General features: G+C 51.9%; 1 protein-coding gene across 2 annotated transcripts in view; it reads right to left on the bottom strand.

Annotated features, from left to right (window-relative positions):
- Positions 1-24,153, bottom strand: part of CCDC40 (coiled-coil domain 40 molecular ruler complex subunit) — a 37,228-nt gene that overhangs the window by 7,350 nt on the left and 5,725 nt on the right. For both annotated transcript variants that reach the window (XM_074320711.2, XM_019735625.3), the window contains 13 exons: positions 23,452-23,615; positions 22,512-22,595; positions 22,216-22,435; positions 16,439-16,596; positions 16,129-16,251; positions 11,610-11,731; positions 8,413-8,656; positions 8,147-8,329; positions 4,581-4,826; positions 3,424-3,637; positions 2,181-2,350; positions 1,976-2,067; positions 1,145-1,265 (listed from right to left, as the gene is read on the bottom strand). In XM_074320711.2, the coding sequence (XP_074176812.2) occupies positions 1,145-1,265; positions 1,976-2,067; positions 2,181-2,350; positions 3,424-3,637; positions 4,581-4,826; positions 8,147-8,329; positions 8,413-8,656; positions 11,610-11,731; positions 16,129-16,251; positions 16,439-16,596; positions 22,216-22,435; positions 22,512-22,595; positions 23,452-23,615 (2,141 nt within the window). The remainder of the gene's footprint in view (positions 1-1,144; positions 1,266-1,975; positions 2,068-2,180; positions 2,351-3,423; positions 3,638-4,580; positions 4,827-8,146; positions 8,330-8,412; positions 8,657-11,609; positions 11,732-16,128; positions 16,252-16,438; positions 16,597-22,215; positions 22,436-22,511; positions 22,596-23,451; positions 23,616-24,153) is intronic.

Below are 24,153 nucleotides of genomic sequence, written 5' to 3'. Positions count from 1 at the left end.
CCACTGTCGAGGGGTCTCAGAGCTTGTGTTCAAGTCACCCTTAGTTTATTTAACAGCCCAAAGTGCAGGAGTAGTGATGCTGGCAACTCAAATATACCAAAGAGACACCGTAAAGTGATTCCTTTACGTGAAAAGGCATGTATGTATAGGAAAAACATAGTATGTACAGGGCTTGTTACTATCTTCTGTTTTGCGCACCCACTGGGGTTCTCAGAACATATCCCTGCAGATAAGGGGGGGCTGCTGTAAGGATATTACTTTAACATTGTTTATAGTGATGAGACAACAACAACCTGGAAACAGTCTGAGTTTTCATCAACCTGGGAATGTTTCAATAAATTATATGTCCATAGTATAGTCTGTAACTGTTAAAGAATGGGTTAGTATCCACATTGTTTTTTCAAAATAAGTTGCTGAGTGACAGGTACAGGTCCTATTTTTGTTAAGAAAAAACAGAACAACAAGTAGCAGGGAGGTGGCAGCCTCTGTCCATGCGTGTGATCTCTGTGCTGGAGACTCACCTGCTGCAGCGACATCCGTGGCTTCTGTGGTTTGAAAAGTCAATCAAGCGAGGGGATTTTTTTAAAGCCTCAAACACATATGCATTTGATCAGAATTCCTCTGAACTCAGCAGCCAGAGGGGTTATTATCAAAAGCAGCACTGTGAAAGTGATGTCACATTTATTTTTATTGCCTGCTTTTATTTGTATCCTTAAAGCCTTGAACCTTTGGCTTGGTGACAGCTCATGATGAAACCACCAGCCGCTTTAAGGTCATGAAATGCAGCTAAAGACGAGAGTGGGGAGAAGTCATGTGAAGAGTCACCCAGGGAAGAGGTGGGTGTGTTCTTTGAACCCTTTCATTGAGGGGGACTCTCTTTGGTCCGACAGTGGGACACATTTCACTAGCGGGTCATGACATTTGGGGGCCACAACCAGCATTTTAAAATATCATGCGGCTGTGCATCCCGTGCTGCTGTGTGATAGTCTCAGTGCAGGAAGAAGGAAAGAGGACACACCCTGAGCTACGGCTGGCAAGGGGGGCAGTGTGCTTCGCTTGAGCTTCAGCGTGGAGTGCCGGTCACTGTGCCGCCCGGCTCCCTCCCAGCCCCCTCCCCCTGGCCCCTCCCGCCCCCCCCCTTCACCTTCATCCTGCGTATCTCGGCCTTCATGGCTCGGATCTCCGTCTGGCCAGTGTCGGAATCCACTGAGGCGCGCATCTCTTTGGCCAATTGGATTTTTTTCTCCCAAAGCATGATCTGGTATCTTTAAAAGTAGGGGAGGCTGTGTAAGAGCAGATTTCTTCCTGAAGCTTCCCCGAGCTCATGCCCTAAGGACGGGGCTGTAGAGGTTTTCATGGAGGTGGAGGCTGAATTTACGTCTAGCGATTCCGTCCCTTCCTCCTCTGTCTCCCGTGTGTCCCAGAGGGCATGGTCCTCCAAAACAGTGCGCAGGGACAACAGGCAGCCTGCTCCTGAAGGGGCGCCCACTCGGCAGCCGCCCCAACTGGAAATGTACGTCCACGCATCGTGACGGGAAAGGGAGCCACAGAGACGCGTAAGGTAGCTCCAAAGGGGACGCCTGCAACCCCATTTTTGTTTAAAAACAAACAAACAAGAAAGACATATACATCCACAGTGGTTTTCTGGCAAAGGAAGAGAGTTGGGACTATCTGTGATTTTCCCTTTCTACTTTGCTCATGTTGTTATAGTTTAAGATGCTTGCAGTTGCGTATGGCTTGCCTTTATAATCAGGCATCATAAAAACAGTGTAAGTTTTTAAAAGTCTATCCCAAAGAAAGCTGCTCTATTTCCTGCGATAACTAGTCTGGCGAGGGGGCTGCCCCGAGGACGGGAGCGCCATTCGGCTGTGTCTGGGTCCATTGGCCCGGGAGGGTGAAATGGCCGGTGGGAGCGCCCAGGGGCTGTGCAGGGCAGCGGCAGGACAGACAGTCAGCGCCCGACGGGCACACTCACTCCGCCTCCACCAGGCTGTTGAGGACGGATGCCTTCTCCTGAGTCAGCTGGTCCAGCTTCTCCTGCATCTCGATGGTCTCCCTCTCAGAGGCCTGTGTAGGGCGACGGGCGCGGACGGCTGTGTGGGAGGCGCTGGGGGGCACGGGTGCCCACGCCTGTGCCCTCCCTCTGACCGCCCGTGCCCGTGGGGCCGGAGGGCACGGACCTTGAGCGCGCGCACGAGCTCGTTCTCGGTCACCAGGTTGCCCTGCTGCAGGTCCTCGGAGCAGCTGCGGTTCTGGCTGAGCAGCACACTGAGCTTCCTCAGGTCAGAGTCCAGGTCCCTCATGTGGCGCTCGATGTCCTTCTGCTCCTTCCTCTCCTGATCGATCTTCTCTGCGGCACACAGCGGGGACAAGGCAGCGGCCCCGGACGGTCAGGTCCCAGAGCGGGGAGCAGGCTCCGGCTCGCCCCACAGCTCCCCTCCCGGCCCGCTGTCCTCGGGGCACCCCCACCCAAATCACGTCCCTCCGGCACCAGAGCAGAGGGAAGGGGTCCCTCTCGGCACGTGGTTTCCAAAGCCTGGCCCTTAGAGGAACGGAAAGGACCGGGGCAGGGAGGACGAGCAGGTGGGAGAAGCCGGCTGATGGGGGGCAAGCCCCCTCCCCCAGGACACGCAGGTGCCTTGCACGGCAGGCACAGGGTTTGCTCAGGCACCGAGTGTCCTCCCTGTGCGGCCCTTGCCAACTCAGGCAGGGGTGGAAAACAACGACCGTCGTCTCTAACAGGTGGGTCTGGGCACCCCAGGGGCAGGAAAAACAGATGGCAGGACCGCCGGAAAGAAAGGGGTGTGATGTGTCCAGGCAGAGTGGGCCTGGACCTGCAGGCAGCATTTCCTGAGGGGCCACGTGGCCAGGCTGACCTGTGTGGACCTTGGGTCAGAGACCAGGTGGGACCAAAGGGACCAGGACGCCTCAGCAGGTGGCCGTGGATGGCGTGGACACCCTGGCAGGTTGGGGACCCATAGGGTTGAAATACAATCTGAGGTGACACATAGGTTGGGGGGACCCCAGAGGGACAGTTTTCTAAGTTCAGCTGAAGAGGGAGAGTCTCTTCCCAAAGCCCTGAGTTTGGGGCCCAAGGCGTCACCTATGTCCCTGAGCCCCAGGGAACTGGCCCGAGGACCCACAGCTCACTACGTATTGGAGCCTCCCTGCCTTGGGCTGGGGGGACCTTTCCATGCCCCCCTCACTGGCAGCACCCTGAAGTCCATGAGCTTCACAAATTCACTACATTTTGTCAACACTTCCGCCGGGACTGCAACCTGGGTGGCCGGTCAGGGCAACGGCTGATATTCACAAACTCTGCCATGAGCGTTGCCGGGGTCCGCGTTCAAGGCTTGGTGAAAGCCCGCGGTGCCTCCGGGCAGACCCCGCCCCGGTAGGCGGGTCCCTCCACCAGGCACTTACTCTCTATCCGCAGCTTCTTCTGCTCCATGATGTGCACCTCCTTCTTGAACTTGTGGGTGGAGGCCAGCTGCTCCTCGCGCTCCCGCGTGGCCTGGACCATCTCCTGCTGCAGGCGGAGCCAGCTCACCTGGGCCAGCATCAGGCTGCCGCTGTGTTCATCTATCAGCTTGCTCAGCCTCTTGATTTCAAGCTCCAAGGGCCCGAGCTCTTCCCCCTGGGAGGGAAATTTGCCAAGAAGCAAATTTGGGCCTGGTTGTCATCAAAGGACTGCTTTCTGGGTGGGCTGCGAGGGCGTGGGTCCCTGAGGTCCTGTGTATCTGCACCGAGATTGAGCAGCATTTACTCGGGCCCAGACCACACGCCCTGACCCGCATGGGATATCCGGGTCTCAGGGCGTCTGCAGTGCCCCTGCCTCCACTGCTGGAGTGACCCCACCGTGCCACAGCCTGTGGGGACAGGGGCAGGGTCTACAGGACCTCCCTCCCCCAAAGGGGCTTTGCGAGTTGTCTTTTAACAGCAGACTATCACGAGTCAGGGACTTTACTTCCTTGGAAGCCACTTGGGTGCAGCTTAGGGGCCCTTGGGTGCTCGGCGCTGACCTACTAAGAGCTTGCTGCATCCTACTCTGGGGCCTGCAGCCCATGGGGTCCTCAGGGGAGGGGTCACCTGGATAACTGATAGGACTTCAAGCCTCACACTCACCAGACACTTCACTTAGAGCTGTGGGCAGCAGCGGTCAGCGGGTCCAATCCCGCCCGCTGTCTGTCTTTGTATGGCCCATGAGCCAGCCAAAAAAAAACATCAAAAGAAGACGACTATTTCGTGCCAGGTGCAAGTGATATAGAACTCAGATTTCAGTGGCCGTAAGTAAGGAGTCATTGGGCATGGCCATACCCATCCGCCTCCAGTGGCTCCTTTGTCCCCACAATGCAGGGGCAAGTGGTCGTGCCAGGGACCATCTGGTCCAAAATGCCTGAAATATTGACTCTCCAGCCTTCAACTTTCCAGCCCCTGATGTAGAGCATCCCGCTTTTTCACCTGGGTGGGGAAGGAGGGACTCAGTCCCACATGGGTTCATCTCTAAATGTAAGAAGTTCCCCAAACGGCCAGGTGCAAATGTCAGGCAGAGGTGGTGTCCCCTGGCCCCGGGGTCTTACCCCCAGCTCAGAAACCATCTGCTCCAGCTGCTTATTGAAAAAGTTGATGAGGCCTTGCTTTCTCTCAATCAGGACCATGCGCCTGGAGATTTCGTTTTCGCTGTTGGTGATGAGGTCGTTGACCTTCTGCACGTCCTTGTCGAGCTCGGCCAGCATCTTCTGATGCATGCCCAGCCTGCAGGTGGTGTTTGTGATGTCCAGGGTGGCCTGCGCGATGTCCCCGTTGATTTTGGAGAGATGCGTCACCTGGATTAGCAAAAGGAAGTGTGTCTGAACGTTTTATTTTTTTCTGGGAGGCTCCATTTGAGCCGGCCGGCCTACCGTGTCCTGGATCATTGGGACATTCGTCTGGAGAAATTCCACAACATAATCGGGAGAGACGGAAGTTGGTTTTCTTTCCGCCTCAAGGACCTGTCAAAGAACCCACTTGTTGGAATCCTAATGGTAATTTCTGGCAAAAAAAGAAAGATAACATTACGGTTTCTTCTGATTAAAGAAACAGTAACATACATTGTGGGGAAATGTGAAAATACAGATGAGGAAAGAGGAGAACATTTTAATGGCCCGTAACTGTCACACAGCTAGCTATCCAGAACCTGTGCTTTCTTCTAGTTTTTATAGATAACCCCAACTTGCCCCAAAAAACGAAAACAGGATCACACTCTACATGTGGGTTTGTAAGCCACTTTTACATTTGCTAAGTCTCGTCTAATATTCCTGTGTCGTAGCATTTTTGTCTGTGTAATACACTCGGGCCCCTTCCTGCAACACAGGGTTTATCATGAGGGTATTTGTCAGAAAGAGTGGTGGCAGCAGTCACAGCCTCTCAGGCACGTTGGGGACAGGACTTTCCTGGGGCCACGGCTCTGCCCTGACCCTACCATCTAGCCCCTCACCCATTGCTGCCCACATGGGCTCTCTCACCAGTGACTCCCACTGACTCCCAGCCCCCCAGGGTCATCTTGGCTCCTCTCCCACGACCCAGGCTGGCTCTGATTGTCTGAGTGGCTGCCGTGGGTCTTTCTAGGACACCCAACGTTCCTAGGTTATAAAGCCAGACCCTGCCCACCGGAGCAGAGCATGCCCGGGCCCTCCGGCCGTCTGAGCTCTGGCTGCACCACCTACCCCTTTCTTCACCAAGATCGTCTGAGATCTCCAGGCCACTCTGGGACCTTCATAGGGGCCCTGCCTTCTTCTATTACGTCAGTGCTCGACACCCTGTGGGGGCTTCAGTTCCCAAGTCCTCTTTCGGTCACCAGCCAGAACACCCCGCCTCCCCCCTGCTCTGCTCCTGGGCTGTCCTTGCTGAAACCACTCTGGCCTCCTCCCAGGACTCAGTGCTGTTCTTGAATTAACTGTCTCGACCCTACCATTGACACATGCCCACGTTCCCTCTGGCCCTCAGCTCCAGATGGTTCTGTCTGTCCACAATCTCTGTTCCTCGTTCCAGATATACCCCACCTGCCTGCCACCAGCCCATAGGGTTCTGAGCAGGTGGGGAAAAGCATCCGCCGTCCAGAGCTCCACTCGTGCAATTGAAATAGACCAACGTTGGTCCAGGGCTCTTTACTGCCCTCTGTTGGACATTGGTGGTAGTACATGCACGACCTCCGTGGGTAGGGCAGAGAGGTCTTGGCCGCCACCTGGGGACTCATCCTCGCAGGTGTGGAAGTAGGGCCCAGCAGGTTACTTCACACTCACCACACTCCTTGGCTTCTCCAGTACACCCCAGGGCCCCTCTTTTTGCTCCCAGATGGTGGTCTTACTCCCACTTCCCAGAGAACACACCAGCGGGGCTCCCCGAGTGTCAGTCAGGCGTCCCAAGGAGATCCACTTCTGTGCAGCCTTGGTTCCAGCCCCATGTCCCCCACTTCCTTGGCACAACCAGGCCAAGAGCCAGCTGCTCTCCTCCCCGGTGTGGGAGGGGTGAGGCGGCCACAGGCGGCCACCAGGTAGACAGAGGCCCTGCCCTCCTGGGCAGACAGGTGAGCCCCACCAGCTGTGCCTCCTTCTGACCAGTACCCACCATGACAACAATGGTGATGGTTGACATTTAGGGAGCACTGCCTCTGGCCCTCCCCAGACATTTTGTTCAAATTTTAACAAATGCTTAAATCTAATCCTCCGACACCTATGAGGTGTCTCGTACCAGGGGAGAGAGTGAAGGCAGAGGCCCTGGGTCACACAGGCGCAGGGCCCTTAACCACCAGGCATCTCTACCTAAGGCTCCCCCCCCCACACTCCTCAGAAGGGCCTGGGTTGGAGTCACAGGTGGAACCCCCTGGTGGGGCTGAAAAGCGAGGAAATACATTCATGTGGCTGCTACATGAATCCAGAAGGTTGGATGGGCCCCGCCTCTGCTCCTGAGACCTAGAGGGGCCTGGGGGAGGCCCTCCGCTGGGATGGTCCCTGCCTGGTGCAGGCTGTCGTGGCCTCTGTGGGGTCCTCGAAGGAGACCGCCGAGGTAGGGGACTCCAGCGGGGTCACAGTACTGGGGGAAGAGGGAAAGGAGAAACAATTCACGTAATGAATTGCTTTTCCAAGGACACAGGGACTCCGGACCACAGCACAGAGTGAAGAAAGACCCCTGGGAGAGCAAAAGAGAGCTCCTGGGGGGGGGTGGTTCCCAGGCCAGGAAGGGCACATGCCACCCCAGGACCTCCAGCGCAAGCCTTGGCGAGGCGCAGGCTCGAGCAGCTCTATAATCCGTTTAAAAGGCTCCTGGCATTGGACCCAGGGTTTCTCTCCAGGGACCCCCCTCAGACGGGTGAACAAGGACTTAGGGGCGAGCACGTGCAGTGCTGAGTGGTTTCCAATGTTTTAGAAACAACCTGAGGTGTCTAACCAGAGAATTGTTAGCAAAACACATACATTCGCATGATGAAGTGCAGTGCAGAAAGAAAAACGTAGGTTTTTAAAGAATATGTAAGGAAAATGTTATGTTGAATAGAATACGGTCAATAAAGTAAAATAACCACCACACACTTAGTGAGAAATTCGACTCCTGTACTTATCGTTTGTGTACTTGCTGTGTCATATTTCAGTAAAATTAGTGAAAAGTGGATCAGAATAGACCTAAAAACTGATATAAAATGAGTCCCAGGTTATCTAAAGTGGGTGTTTGTGTGTGTGCTTATGTATGTGTGTGTTTGCACAAATATGTGCCTGTGTGCATGTTTGCATGTATGAGAGTGCATGTGTGTTTGCTCATGTGGGCATGGGGCATGTATATGCTGCGTGTTTCTATGTGTCTTGGCATGTCTGCATTTATTCTGCTGTATGTGTGAGTATGAGCGTGTGTGCTTAGCGATATTTCCGGAAGGAAACACACCAACATTTAAGAAGCGATTATGTCTGAGTGGTGGGAGTACGGCTGCCTTATTTCCCTCGTTGTGCGTTTCTGCATTCCCAGGGTTTCTAGAACAAAATGCATTGCTTTTACTACTGGACACAACGAAAAGGGACGTGTACGGCCTCTGCGCACACTGACTCCGCTGCGTGTGGTCTGTTGGGTCCCCAAGAGCGCCCTCCCTCTCAGCTGCAGTGGGGGGAGGTGGCGCACGTACCAGGTTGGTCTTTTCCTTCTGGCGCTTCAGGATGAGCTGATGAAAGTACTTGGTCATCTTGTTGGAGGTCATGTGCTCCTGCAGCTTCTCCATGATGGAGATGTCCAGGTTCCTCTTCACATCCAGCTCTTCCCGGATGGTCTGGTGCACGGTCTGCAGTCCGCCCATGGTCATCGTGTATTCCTGGCAAGGAAGAGTCACGGGGTGGGTGCCATTATGGGGGCCGCGGACGCACGCCCTGCTGGGGGCGGGGGACACGGCCGTACCACGTTGGTCTTGCCCAGCGCGTCCTCTGTGTCCTGCAGGGTGAGGCTGTACGTGTTGAACTCGCTCTGCAGGGCCTCCTCCTTGCTCAGGCACTGCGCGGTCAGCTTCTGCATCAGGCTGGCTTCCGTCTCCGCCCGGTTCAGGATGCTCGCCAGCTTCTCGTTCTTTTCTTCCTCCTTCATGATGGATTTTTTATAGGCTTCGATTTCCCCATCGATGGACTTGAGCTGATGCTGGCATTCGCTGCCGAAATCGAGAGAGGAAAGCCAAGACATCAGGACCCCAGGGCATACGGCGGAAGCCCCTCGGCGGAAGCTCGCCAAATGGAGAGAAATAAGCTAGGAAACCTACTCTTTTCATAGTCTTGACTACTATTTCCTAATAGAGTAACAGAACTACTGTGTTTCCCTAAAAATAAGACCTAACCAGAATGTAAGCCCTACCGTGATTTTTAATAAGACATTCCCTGAAAATAAGCCCTAATGCGTCTTTTGGAGCAAAACTTAATAGAAGACCCCGTCTTATTTTCGGGGAAACCCGGTATTACCCATTTCAAGTCCAAGCCTAAGACTCTTTTAAGATTATGACTATGGGAGGAGGAAGGGGACCCAAACTGGAAACATGCGAAATGTCCGTCACTTGGTGAAGAGATAAATGAATGGGTTTTGATGTATCCATATGATAGATACCACACAGCAATAAGAAGAAACAAATAAATGTTTCTTTTCTGGGCATGAATCTCAAAAACATGATGCTAAGTGAAAGAATCCAGACAAGAAAATCTGTATGATTCCAGTTCTATGGCATTCTGGAAATGGCAAACTATAGGGGCAGAAAACCCATCAGTTTTGCTGGGAGTGGGGGATGAGGCGAGGTACTGGCTTGGGGAGAAGGGGATATCTGATATCTTGAGTGTGTGGGGGTTACCTGCCCATGTCCATTCTAACTGGGCTCTGAAAACGGATCACTTATGTACATAACCAATTTGTACATAAATTATCCTCCTTAAACCCGACTGAAAAAAGTTACTTGCTTTCTTTTTTAGGAATTAACAGTCTTATGAATGTCTAAAATTTAACAATAAAAATAAGACGTCCAATTTAAAAAGATACAGTTACAAGCTGTGGGACAGAAGTCTGAACTCTCCGTAAGACAAGTGCCCCAAATGCTAATAAATTGTCATTGTCACCAAAGGAGGACAGTGGTATTTTAAAATCCTTTTCTCAGTTTTTCAAATTTCCTGTAATGGGTTCACTTATCCTTGACAAAAATTATTTTTAAAAAACACCCCAAAACAAAAAACAAACCACATTTTAAAAACTTCCTTGATTAGTAGATACCGATAGAAAATAAAGGAAACAAAAAGAAATGGAATCAGGATTATGTCTCATTTGAGGATGCAGAGGGGAACCTGCTGTGGGATCTCACAGCTCCTCGACTAACAACCCTGAGCCGTCTGCCCCTTGAATTTCCCGTCTGCCCCTTTAATTTCCCGTCGGAAGACACAGGCAGGTAACAGGGCGCAGGAGGACCCTTGGGGGCCTATCCCTGAGGGAGTGTAAATTCCAAGTAAGGTACACGCCCCCTGCCCCAAGTTAAGCACAGAACAATCTTTCTGTTTTCGGACTTGTTTCAAGAAGTTTCGCCGCGTGGAAATGACCCGTTTCCTTCGAATGTATGACTTTCCGTGATGACTGCAGCCTCCATCAGGATTATTCACCTGTGGCTGGGACCCACTTCTGATGCGACTTTGTCACTGACATTGTGAAGACTCCATGGGTAGCCGGGTCCAGATTAAAGGAAGTGCCCGCCAGCCCCAGGGAGCCCAGTGGAGTGCTGGTCATTCGCATCTCCGAGTGGGACACAGCGTGTCATTAGAGCAGTCCCCAAGGGTCTCTGTCTGGGACACGTAATAATGGGGTGCTCTCTGTAGGACTAGCCAGAGGGACAGGGCGAGGAGGGAGGCTGAGGAGGGGACACTCCGGGTCAAGTCCTGGAGGCATGGGAGCATAGGACAATGGGGAGGGCAGGTGGCACCTGAACCCTGGGGTCTCTGTGGGGGAGGAGGCCTCAGCCAGCCGCCCTGGAACGGCAACGGCAACACAGGGCAGGGAGAAGCCCAGGGCCCAGCCTGCAGCCCGCCCTGGTTCCCCTACCTGCATATTCAAAGGGCCAGCAGATTTGCCTGGATAATTCCACAGCTCTGCCTGTGCTCTTGGACTGCTGACTCCGGGAAGTGAAGAAAATAAGTATTTCTAATCCAGCATTATTCATGCAAAGATGTCGTTTCAAAAACAATCATATATGCATGTGCTGGTGTGTGTGTGTGTGTGTGTGTGTGTGTGTGTGTGTGGTCACAGGACCAAGCAGAAAAAGCATTTCCTGGTTGTAGGACTGACTACTGGAAACTAAGCTCAGGAACTGATAATATCAATTCATTCCCTTGTTAGCAAGGGACCTGCTCTCTGCCAGGCTCTGTGCTGGCGCCAGAAGTGGCACCAAGTTAAAGCTAAGCAAGTGAGGGACGTGACATGGGTTATCACATCTGGGTGCCCATTACCCTAAGTGGTTGGGGAATTAGGCAGCACCATGCCTGGAGGTGCACTGTCTCCAACACCCAGCCCAAGCCACACGACCCCCCTTGCTAGAAGTGACAGAGGGGGACACGAAAAGGGGGCATCTTCCTTTTTCTTCTTGGTGAGATTAAACAGGCTTTCGGTTGGAACGCAGCTCTCGGAAGAACAATCATGAAGGTATGGAGTTTCGCACACAGGTGGGAGACTGAATCAAAGGGACGCCTTATCTCCCAAAGATAAACACCTCTTCTGTTTCCCACTCTGTTTCTCCTTAATCCGCCCAGGAAATCTGAGCATGAAAGCTGGCTGCCCCCGGGTACCACAGTACCACAGAAAATTTGAAAGGACTTAAGACACACTGAGATCTTGCCAAACAATAAGGGAGCTTTCAGGGCGGAAGCGGGGCTACAGGGCTGCAGGTGCCCCTTTGTCCCAGGAGGCCTGTTCACCTGGGAGGAGGTGGGAGCGTAGCAGTCCATTCCCCGTCTCCCCCCATGTTCCCACGCACCTTGCAGTGCATGCTGCTCGGTGAGCTCATGCCACCTGGCGCCCTAAGCTCCTGGCCCCCACCACCGTGGCACCTCAGCGGGGCAGTGACAGGGCCCCTGGCGAGGCCATACCTGAGTGCCTCCTGGATGGTCCTGTAAGCCTCGTCACGACGCTTCATGCCCACCAGGCTGACGGCCCACTGCTGCAGGATATGTGTCTTCTCCACGTTAATGGTGTCTATTTCCATGTAAGCCTGCAGTTGGGAGGCGCGGTTACCTGGCGCTGGCCTTTTGCTCAAAGCCCCAAAAAGAAGGCCTGAGCCCTGAGCTTCCTGAACCCTCTGGCTTCCCTGTGTCACCCTTGCTTTTCTTTCTCATACACCAGCAAAAGGACAAACATGAAATTAAACACAGCTCTAAAGACTCGCTGCACCCCCGTTTGAGTCTTTACTTAGGGCCCCATGGGTTCGGTGCCAGGAGGACGAGGTGGTGGGCTGACATTGATGGACACCTGTCCACGCGAGACGCCCAACTCAGGGTGGATCACAATGACCCCCACCCACAGACTGGAGTTTCAGGTCACACGGGGTGGGCACCGCCGTGCAGCCTGACACCCCTCCTGTAAGGAGTCCACGCTGGCCAGGGGGGGTGTTTGTCTTGAGAATGACAGGTGGCTGGATGTGAGCACCTGGTCAGGACAAGTGGAGCCTCCCTAGACTAGGGAGGAAGCAGAACTGGATGGGCAGGGGGGTGGGCGGACACCATGTACCAGAGGTGGGGATGGGATAAACTGAGGCTGGATGTCACAGAACAGCATGCGGACAGTGGGGACAGGCCAAGATGAGGGCCTGGACCCATGTGGGGGAGGGGCTTGAGATCAGCCAGAGAGCTCAGGAATTTACTCCAAGGGTAAGAAGGGGGGTTCACTTATGCTTGGGGTGCAAGGGTTAAGAGCTGGTTCTTGGAGTACAGCTGCCTGGGCTCAGAGCTCAGCATGCAGGCAAGTCACCTCGCCTGGGACACATCCCAACTGTGACATGGGTACAGTAACAGTACCCACTTCCTGGGACTATCCAATCAAAAGAGCCAATGCCTGCATGCCCAGTACATTCTTAGCTCAATCACAGTTGCTGTTTTGAGTGGAACTCCGAGCACCCTGATGGAATCATTGCACCCTTTGCAACTGGCGTTGTGGTGAATTCTGGGAGGCGGGGGAGGGGGAACCAAGCACGGGCTCGAGTGAGCCCCTCCTTAGGTCACGAGCATCTCCATGTAGTCCCAGCAGCACCTGCTCTGTGACACTCCAGACAGGCCTGGTCAATGCTGGAGGAAGTCAGAGTGGGCTCAGACACCCACGGGGACAAGAAAAGGGCAGTGCTGGGTGTGAAAGGGGGCGTCACTCCTAGGGATACCACTTTCATTTGTGAGGGATTTTAGAAAATAATCTATCCGTTATTATAGCACAAAATGGTACGAATTAATTAACTATGGTTAGTGAGACATTTCCATATTTGGGTGAGCTATCGACCGAGGATGCTGCTGTGTGCCATGGAGCAGGTGTGCACTGCCCAAAGGTGCCTGGACCAGGCAGCAGGCACCGAACCCCGCTGGGCCCCTCTCCAGGCTGTCACCCAGAGGTGGGCGCCTTCCCCTGTGGCTCCCCATGGCTGCCGGGCAAGCAGCTGACCAAGGTGCAGGCGGAGAGGCAGACGCCTTGGCTGAATTCAGTCTTTAAATGTTTTCAACCCCCTATTTTGTTTTAAATAAGTGCTTATCTATGCAAATTAGTACATGCAACTAAGCAAAAAGAAAATAGAATTACCAATAATCCCACTAGAGTTTACTATTTCTAATACCCCGGTGCTGTCTTCGTGTGTGTGTGTGTGTGTGTGTGTGCAATCTTATATATTCTTTTGTAACATAATATTCAAAATTAGCAAATTGTGATGAGGTTTTTCCATGTCAGCAAATACTTACAGCTGACCCTTGAACAACACGGGGCTGAGCCCCAGTACAGTCAGAATATCTGCATATAACTTGTGACTCCCCCCAAACTTCACTACGGATAACTTCTGTCACCTGGAAGGACGCTGTCATGCAGGGAGGCCTGCAGGGTCTCTGGTCCCACTCCCCACATAAGAAGGCAGGATATGGTGAGGCCAAAAAGGAACACCCACGGAGCCATAGGTAGGGGAATCATACTGCTATATTCTCGCTGGTGGCTGGGTTGGAGACACAGGAAGCAGGAGCCCCACGATCCGCAACCTGCCGTCCACTTCTCTCTGCCAACCAACCTCACTTGCTAGCTGCAATCCACCGTGCTAACTGCAATCCGCTCTTGCTAGCTCAGCCACCATCTTCTTGCTAGCCCCCCATTTGCTGTTAGCGTAGCCACAGCAGTTATATTAGTGGCCAATGGCTCACTGGTTACAGCTGACGGCCAACTAGCCACAGCTGATGGCCATCCAATCACAGTTGATGGCCATTTACTACCTGAGACAGCACCTTTCCACGTGAGCCCGAGAGCCTGGAAACTGCACTCCTGGCTCTGTCCCCACAGATGCCTTACTTATAACATAACCAGTCCATTAACATAGACTTTGTATGTTATATGTTTTATATACTGTATTCTCACCACAAAGGAAGCTAAAGAAAATGTTATTAAGAACATCATAGGGAAACACATGTACCGTATTTACTGAAAAAACCCCACGTATAAGTGGCCCCGCGCAGTTCAGACCCGTGTTGTTCCAGGGTCAGCAGTACGTTGTTGGTGGGATGGTCTCCCATGGCACGGACAGGTGATAACATGTCTAACCAGTGCCCTCTCTGCTATCCACACAACAGTGTGGCCCAGTCAATCTATTCATTTTATTTGTGGGGGTTTTTAACATACAGAATTTTTACTTGCATGCATCTCTGCTAGTTTCCTTGGCATGAAATCCAAGTAGTGATATTTTGGGAGCGGGTGGGGAATTTCTTTCCCAATACGTATGGCCACATCGTCCTTGAATGAAGAACCCATAAGGACTGATGTGCTTTTTCACTGTCACGTGGGAGGCCCATCCCCCCTGCTTTCGTTTTTTCCAGCCTCGGGGGGGGGGGAGCTCCCTGCCCCGACCTTTTCTACCAGCGACCCTCATTCGTTCATTCATGAATGTCTGTGATGTGCCTGCCACAGGCCATGCCCTACTCAGGGCAAAACGAACACCACATGGGGGGGCCCTGCCCTGGTGGGGACATGCCCAACAGAGAAGCCATGCACAGAAAGAAGTAATGAAAGAAATCTGTACAGGATGGTGTAGTAGAAACGTGCGCAGGTGTTTCTCACTGATTTTTCAAAATCTCTTCCCTCCACAAACTTACTCAGAGCTGGAAGCCTGTCTCTTCTGAGAGTGTCCTGTCGTTTTGCTTTGCGGGTAGCGTCCCAGACCCACAGAACTTATGTCTACCCTCCTTATCTTTTCCTCTAAAGTGTTTGCTTTCTGTGTTATGCTTAGTGAGGCCTCTCCCACCCAGGGTTTTATAAATATTTTCTTCTGGTATATTTTCCCCATTTAAATCCTTGACCCCTTCTAGCATTTGTTTTATGTCTGGTATGAGGAAAAGATTTAATTTCCCCCCCAATGATTAACCAAATGTCCCCACACCAGTGGGTGCATAAATCACTTGTTCTCCATAATTTATAACCTACTGCATTTTTATATAAACGTTTGCTTGCGTCTGGGCTCTCTCACGGGCTCCCATGGCCAACCATCTCTCCCTGACCACCAGTAAACATTATATTAAATATTGGTAGGGCGATATATCTGGCAGGGCAATACTAGGGTGACCCACCATCCTGGTTCATCCAAGATTCTCTGGTTTTAGCACAGAAAGTCCCACATCTCAGGAAACTCCTCAATTTGGGGCAAACTGGGACCATTGGTCACCCTTCACGAACCTTCCCTTCCAACACAGGTTGTGACTGGTCCTCTGAATTTCTTTTTCAGCTAAACTGAAGAATCGCTTGGCTAACTAAACAGTGGCTGCTTATTTTTTCTGAGGTCCTGATCGGAACATGTTCTAATCAAGTGTATTTCCAGGTTGGACCCAGGTGTGTGTACGTTCGTTGCAGTCCTTTTTCTTTTCCTTCCATAGAAGTGGGTTGTTTCCTTCCCTGCACATGGGAATGCTGACGGTAATTCACAGATTAAAATATAAAGTCTCAGCAAGTGTGGTCTCTAGCGTTGACCACGAACTTGGTGCTGCCCTGCGACTCCCCCCACTCCTCACACGGAGCAGGGCTGCGAGCAGTGCGGGAGCCCCACTGAGTGTCGTTAGAGTGACTTCCGCCCGAAGAGGCCCACTGAGGCTAAGGAACTTACCGAGGGTCTGCCCAGGAAGCTGAACAGAATGTCCGAACTCCTGGGGGGCCTTTCTGTCTATCCCCGGCTGCGGGAGGAACAAATACACCGGCCATCAGCCAGCCGTACGGACCTCGTCACACACGGGTCAGCCAGGTGCTCTGAGGTGCTTGCAAAGACGCCCAGCTGTGCAGGGAGCTTGCCGGCCGACTGGGGGCTCAGTGGTTCATGCCACAGGCACACAGGTGCTGCCGGACGCTGCTCAGCGGGCGCTTGTGAAGCTGAGCCAGCGCTGTCGCTCTTACCTCGCTCACGGCTTTCCTGAGAATCCGGGTGTCCTCCGCCTGGGCGCCCGACTGAGCCTCAAACAGAGCGATTTGCTCTTCCAGCTGGTTCGCTCGGGTGGTGAGCTGGTCCACGTGCAGGTCCTGGGGACGAGAACACGTGTGGGCACCTCAAAGAGCAGCTCCGACCCACGTCGGCCACGGGGGGGGGGGGGGGGGCTGGCCAGGGCCTCTCCCCGCGGCGGTGTTTATGCAGGAGGCCAAGCTACGCGCCTTCCCCAGAATCCGAGGCGCGGCGAAAAGTCACGCACGCGTGGACTTGGCCGGGTACCTGCTTCTTCTTCTCCACCTCCGCCCGCGACCGCTCCGCTTCTGACTTCTTCACGACCTGCTTCATCACACGGATGTCGCCCCGCACGTCCTCCTCTATGTTCTGCATGTAGAAGAGATGCAGGGCCAGCTTCTCCATCTCTGCTTGCAGGGCGGCCACTGGGGAGGAAGTGGGGGGCCGTTCCAGCACCGCACCCCCGAGCAGGCAGCACCACTGCTGCCCTCACCATCGCAGGCGACACCGGGAAGCTGCTGTGAACCGACGGAGACCCAGGCTTTGCCCTCAAAGACCTTACAATCTAATCTGAGGGACAAAAACATATGTAAGCTGCGCCCACCCCGCAGGGTAAGCCGCTCGGCTCTGCGCTGGAGGTCCTGGCGGCGCCGGGGACTCGGGGAGTCTCAGCTTACCAGGCCTGCGTTCCTTCTGTTAATGTCTTACCACGCGGAGGTTGCCGTCTGAGGTGGGGTCCTAAATCCCCTAGGAGGAAACTAGCCTCAGGGCGGGCTGAGCCCCACGGAAGCCCCTCCGCACAGAAACGGCCAGGTGGGGGGCGCAGGCCCGAAGGACAAAGGTGTCCACCGGGTGGGCCAGCAGTGTTAAAACCAGTTGCCCTCTTCCTTCTCCGAATTGCCTTCCCATATCAACGGCCTTTTTTCTCCTGGGACACTGGTCTTTTACTAATTGGCTCCTAAGAGTTTTTTTTTTTTTTTTAATTTTGTTTTGACCTAAGAGCTCTTTATGTGATAAAGGCAAGGTGGGCAGACTTTTTTAATGGCTCCCATGACCTTTGCCCCCTGGTGTTCCTCCTGTGATTAGATTCCATGTATAGCAGCAGGAACTCATCAGGGCCCCCCCCCCCATCTAAGCAGGTGGGCCCGACATAAGCAGGTGAGCCCTTTAAAAGCAGAGCGTTTTTCCTCCGGCTGGAGGCAAAAGAGGAAGTGAGAAAGATTCACCGGGCAAATGAGATGCCACGAGATGAGGGGCAAATTCTCCACTGCTGACTTGAAGATGGGGGGGGCATTTGGCAGGAGATGTAGATGGCCCCCAGAAGCTGAAAGTGGCTCCTGCTGACAGCCAGCAAGGAAATGGGTCCTCAATCCTACAGCCACAAGAAAATGAATTCTGCCAAAGACACGAGTCTGCAGGCGGATTTCCCTGAGGTCTCCCCGTGAGAACTCACTCAACCAACACATGCGTTTGACTCTCTGGTGCCTCAAGCAGTGGGCAATATATGTATGAGGGTTGTTTTAAGCTCCTGCATTTGAGGCAATTTGTTATGCAGCCATTGAAAACCGCAACAGAAGATATAGATGTTGTCACTGGTGTTTCAAATGTTTGGTTTTTTTTTCGCAATTTGTGTTTGTCTTTTAACTTTGCATGCTTCCTGACAGATAAGGTTTGTTTGTATATAATCAAACCTGTCGGGGCCGGCCCGGTGGCTCAGGCGGTTAGAGCTCCGTGCTCCCAACTCCGAAGGCTGCCGGTTCGATTCCCACATGGGCCAGTGGGCTCTCAACCACAAGGTTGCCAGTTCAATTCCTTGAGTCCCACAAGGGATGGTGGGCTCTGCCCCCTGCAACTAAGATTGAACATGGCACCTTGAGCTGAGCTGCACCCCGAATGGCTCAGTTGGTTGGAGCGCGGGCTCTCAACCACAAGGTTGCCAGTTCAATTCCTTGACTCCCGCAAGGCATGGTGGGCAGTGCCCCCTGCAACTAAAATTGAACACAGCACCTTGAGCTGAGCTGCCGCTGAGCTCCTGGATGGCTCAGTTGGTTGGAGCGCGTCCTCTCAACCACAAGGTTGCCGGTTTGACTCTCGCAAGGGATGGTGGGCTGTGCCCCCTGCAACTAGCAACGGCAACTGGACCTGGAGCTGAGCTGCGCCCTCCACAACTAAGACTGAAAGAACAACTTGACTTGGAAAAAAGTCCTGGAAGTACACACTGTTCCCCAATAAAGTCCTGTTCCCCTTCCCCAATAAAATCTTTTAAAAAAAACCTGTCAAACTCCTCCTGTCTGACCTCCGTACTTTTCTCATCATGCTTACAAAGACCTTCCTCACCTCGAGATTATAGAAAGTATGCTCTTACATATTTTTCTAATGCCTCTATGATTTTCTTAAGTCTTTACCTGGAACTTATTTTTTTTATGGTGTGAAATCAGGGTCTAAGTTTATTTTCAGGGGGCCAAATGATCAAAAAATATTTAGTGATTTAAAAATGCGACTGGTTTCTGTTTATGTCATTTACAACAGCTAAATTCCTGGGTAACTTTCCCAGGACTCAACTCTGCACCATCGATGTGTCTATTTGTTTTTCTTCTGGTAGCATTCTGATTTTATTGCTATAGACTGATACCGTGTTTCCCCCAAAATAAGACCAGGTCGTATATTAAGTTTTGCTCCAAAAGACGAATTAGGGCTTATGTTCAGGGGATGTCATCCTGAAAAATCTGCTAGGGCTTATTTTCCAGTTAGGTCTTATTTTCGGGGAAACACGGTACTGTGTTTTGACGCCTGATATGACAATTTTCCTTCAGTAGCCTTTCCCCAAATTTTCTTGGCTTTCCCCAAATTCTGGTGCATTTAGTCTCCCAAGTGAACTTTAAAGTCAATGTGTCAAGAATGAAGAGCGTTTTATGTGTGGTTATGGAATAACCTCCAGTACACATTGACAAGTGAAAAAAAGGCGAGGAACAGAGCAGCAGGTATAATAAGCAGCTACTTGTGTACAAAAATAGAGGGACAGTATACGCGTACCCTTGTGACTTTGCTTATATGTGCAAAAGTATCTTTAAAAAAATACACAAGAATCAATAATACGGGTGCCTCTGGGGGAGGAGAGGTCAGGAGGCTTTTCACTCCAGAGTGCTTCCATTTTGAATGATTACTTCTTGAAAATAAGTAAGTAACTATGTTAAATAAATTTAAGTTCACCCAAAACATCCCATTGTGGATTTTAACTGGAGCTGCACTGAACTTATTAAGTCAGAGAGAAATGACATTTTTATGTGATTCTACTGTCCAGTAACGTGGTTGATTCATTTGCTGTTTTATGTTCTTTAGTAAAATTGTATAGTTTTTCTTCAGATAGGCTCACGCGCTTCCTGTTAGGTTTGTTCCTGAGTCTTTTGTGCTTGTCATAGCTATTCTGGATGAGGTTTTTACAAAATTGTCATTCCTAACTGAATATCACCAATATGGAAGAAAACGGTTTTTTTCTCCACCTGTGTGGTCCCCCATGAGTCACTACATCTGAAGATGTGTCTTTTTTGAACTCATGCAAACCCGGTATTCGGCTACTTTACTGATTTCTTACTGTTTCCATTCACTCTTTTTCATCAGTAATCTTGAATCTTCTAGGTGAACAACCGTGTTATTGGTAGAAAATGAGAATTTCATCATTACATTTCTCACATTGCAAAAATTCCCTGTTTTTCTTGCATTGCTGGAGCCTCCAAAACGACACCAACGGTGGTGCTGGCGGGTACCCTCACCTCTCCTGGTTTTAACTGTAATTTCTCCAATGCTTTCCACTGAGTTAAGCCTCCTTGTTAGTTCCTGGTAAATACTTATACAGAACTTTCCTTCTATCCCAGTTTAGGATGGGCAATGAGATCTAGCAAACACCATGTGGCATCCATCCAGAAAATATTTTTTCTCTCTCCTTCAAATGATGGATATAATGCATTGAATTAGTAGGTTTCCTAATTTCAAATTATCCCAGAAGGAAGAAGCCCTTCGTGACTAAGGGGTATTTTTCTTGTACTATGTTGCCAAGCTTAATCTTTTGTTGCTGAACAAATATTTAATATTTGCTAATATTTTATTTAGGATGTTTGTACCTCGTAAGTTGGACAGCTTTATAGTTTTTTGTTTTTGTACGTTGCCAGCTTTTGCAGTAAAGATTACATTAAGCTCGGTGAAAGAAGCCTGGGAAACATTTCCCAAATTTTCCACCCCTGGAGGGTGGAATAACATAGGAAGTGTCTGGTTTTCTCCTGCCTATAAGCCCATGGCATTTCCCCCCCTTTACCTTTGGAATTTAAAAATGTCACCAGCTATGTCTAGACATGTTTGTTTTTTTCTCCCACCTGTGTGGCCCCGCCATGATCTTTACATCTGAAGCTGCCTTTGTTGAACTCATGCAAATGTTTTCCTCTGATGTCATTGGTTAATACCTCTAATCCCCTGGAATTTCTATCTTACGGATATTGATCTTCCGAGACCTGCCAACCATGTCTTTTAGCTCTTTCTGAAAAGGTTCATCACTTGGGGTGATTGCTCTGAATTCTGGGGAGAATTCCTCAAACTGTTCTTTTAATTTACAAGTTCAGTTTTCAGCGATTGTGATTTGAATATGTAGTGCCTTTTTCACCGATGATTATTTTTAAATCCCAAGTATCCTTTTCCCCAGCACTTTGCCCTCATTTGACTGGTGAGCTGTCCTCTAAGATCCCATGCAGAATACCAACTGGCACACTGCTGTTCTGTTTTCCAAGTGCGGTCTGTTTGTGGAGGGGTCTGCTGCGTCTGACCAGCCCTATCCTCTCTCGTGTCTGGGGACTGCCGCTGATGACCCACAGGTTGATGTGAAGGTTCAATGACTGGTGGGCTTCACCTCCCTCGCAGGTGAGGCGGGCAACTATGGACATTCTCTAGTGGCAAAGCCCCATGTTGCATGCACCAAAGGGACAGTGTAGTGGTAGCCCCCAATAAATGGGCGGGGCGGGGACCCTCACCCGAATGCGTTAGTGCTGGGAAGTGAGAAAGGGTGCTGCTGGGTGGAATTCTTGCTTGGTCCAACAGCTTCTGTTCCTGCCCTCTGCCAACCTCCACGAAGAACTTTCCAGAAGCCCATCCTCACTCTGAGCCTCGGCTGAGGGGCACGGTGGCCACGCATTGCTTGTGTGTGGAGGGGTGGGGGCTGGGGCGGGGGAGGTCCTGTGCTCTCTTTCAGTTAATCTAAATTCTAGTTCATCTGGAGGACGCAGCATGTTACAATCAGCATGAATGTTGTGTTCTCTTTTTGGTACTTTCTGGTGATTTGGTGGCAACCAGGAAGGGGTGCTTGATAAGTGAGCATTTGCCCCGGTTCTTTCAATCCAGAAACCTCTCCTGCAGTTCTCAGGGTCTGAACTATTTTTTCCGGCCACAGCTGTGACATATGTGGCATTCAGTTTTTCTCTGTATTCTTTTAGGTTATTTCCCCCATTCTAATAGTAATACAGAGTTGATAGAGTTGGAAACATAAAAAAAGCACCAAGACTAAAATAATCCACAGAGGCTTAAGGAAGCCACTGTCCACTGTGACCTATGTCCCCTACCCCCCACGTTAGTAGTGACAGTGCATGTACGAGTCACAGCCTTACTGTCTCATCTGGTCCAAATGCCGTGGGTTCCTCCTAAATCAGCCACCGACTCCCAGCTATGGGTCCCCGGCTTGTTCGAGCCCTTTCACCTCGGCCTGGCGTCACCTAAATGTTGCCACATGTTTACACCCTGCTCATTCCCGTTCTGCGAGCCCCTTGGGACAGGTCCACCCCGGAACCTCTGCCACCCACCAGCCTCTTCCGTTTTTGACTCCGTGTACCCCGACTGTGGGCCCTTCGGTGTTCGTAGCTTCCCTAAGGAGGGGCCTTTTTGGACATTCACGCCTTCCCTCACTGTAAAGACTGGGAACCGCTACGGGACGCACACACCTTGCTTTTCCCATTGCGCTGCGCTCGTGCCGTCGCACGCGGGGACCGGCGGGACACTGAGACGCTTACGTTTTTTGCGCTCCTCGTCGGCGGCCTCGCTGGTCCTGGTGTAGAGCCAGCGCGCGCCCTGCAGCTCCTGCTCCTTCTGCCGCCGCGCGCACGCGGTGATCGAGTGGCAGTCCTGGTTCTTCTCGAGCTGCATCTGCAGGCGCACCAGCTGCTGTTGGACCCCATAGAGATCCACCCCCAGCTCCTGCCGCTGGACTCGGATTTGCTTGGTGGACACCTCCTGCAGCAGACAGAGAAGCTGGGTCAGGGGCATGAGGGTACACGCCGGCCGGAAGGCTGGAAGGTCCCGTACGCACCAGCTCCCGAAGCTCCAGTTTCAGCTTGTCTATCTGTCTGTTGAGATAGTTCTTCAGGGCGGCCTGGAACCTTAGCATCAGGGGCTGAAACAACGCAAAGCACAGCGGTTAGTCTGCTGTCCCATCCCGCACTTAGCCTAAGTCACCACAGCCCTGGGCGTTGGGGGTGGGACAGACAGAAATGACTTCCACGCTGGGTGCTCCCCTCTTCCGCCCGGGATTCTTACTCTGGAAGCCACAAACTACAGGCACTAGAGATCTGGTCCTAGGCATTGAAGACCTGACAGCATACTTTGGCAAAATGACAGGGCAAGCTGGGGCGCTGGTCCCAGTTTTACTCCAGGAGCCAGAGTGGGTGTCACCACCGAACGATCACCCGGCCCCTTTCCCAGCGCCACCCCAATCTTCCCAAAGGACGGGGAGCACAGGGCTTTCCAAGTGGGTTCAGTCCATTAAGGCTTGCCTTGCCCGCGTGCCAGAGGGCTGGGACAAAGGAACTCATGAGCTGGTTGGTTGACTGAGGCAGAGGCTCTTAGCAGGGGTAGTTTTGCCCCCACCCAACACCCAGCAACGTCTGGTGACATCTGGCTGTCACACTATGGGAGGGAGAGGTGCTCTGGCACCTAGTGGTGGAGGCCAAGGCTGCTGCTGGCCATCCTATAGCGCCTACGACGCCCCCACCACAGAGAACGGCCTGGCTGGGAAACACTGACTTTGGGCACATGAGCCTCAAAAGAGACTTTGCTTTACAGAGCGGCAGGCCAAACCCAAGCAGAATAACTGTCAGTGACCAGCGGGATGTGAGCACTGGCATTTGGGGGTGGGGAATGGGCCGTGGAGGCGGAGGGCAGAGAAGGGCCTAAATGGCAGGTGAAAGAATGTCTCTGAGTCATTCTTCATCTGTGTGGGGCAAAAGCCGGGTGGGGGAATATTTCCTTACATGGCCTGGGTCTAAGACCACCAGCTGGGACCCGTCTTCTTCCTCCTCGTCACTCCCCTCAGACTCCGCTCTCTCTGTGACCCCTTCCTCGGGTGTGCTGAGCTGTTGGATCCTGTCCAGGAATGAGGACAGGGAGCCTTCCCTGGGATGGGCGGCGGACTCCTCTGGGGGGGCAGCAAACATCATTGAGGAGTTAACAGAGTCGTCAGGCAAAGCCGACTTCCAACCTCATACCACATGATGGGAAAGAGGAAAAGACAGCTCCCAAATGTGTTGGGGTTCAGAAGTGCTAGTTACAGTGTCTTCTGTCTGACTCTCCTAGTCATCGATTCCACATGTTCCATGAAAAGGTCACATTTTAAAGGCAGACAAAAAGGAAATATATTTTGTAGATACTTTTTTTAATACGTAAATAGCGACTAGAAAGGTGGCTTCTTCCTGATAGGCTAGATTGATTTCTTTGTTTAAATGGGAAACAGCTGGTAAGATTGGAAGGAAATGAAATATCAGTGAGAGTCTAGTTGCAGCTTTTCTGTCTGTCTAAGCTGGAGAGGTCCTGCTCTGTGTTGAACACGTTTATTCGTGTGCTGTCTTCATGCCGCTAAGAATGCTGATGGCATCAGGCACTTGTGTCTTGTGCAATAAGAAGTACCCTGATCTGCTTTCCCATGCACACGACACCGGGACACAGAGGCAGAGTAA

This window comes from Rhinolophus sinicus, chromosome 12 (genome assembly GCF_057876585.1).
Source record: "Rhinolophus sinicus isolate RSI-liver-muscle chromosome 12, RSI-T2T, whole genome shotgun sequence".
NCBI classification, from domain to species: domain Eukaryota; kingdom Metazoa; phylum Chordata; class Mammalia; order Chiroptera; family Rhinolophidae; genus Rhinolophus; species Rhinolophus sinicus.
Note: the sequence above shows the minus strand (reverse complement) of the source record. Positions and strands in the feature narration are given on the sequence as shown.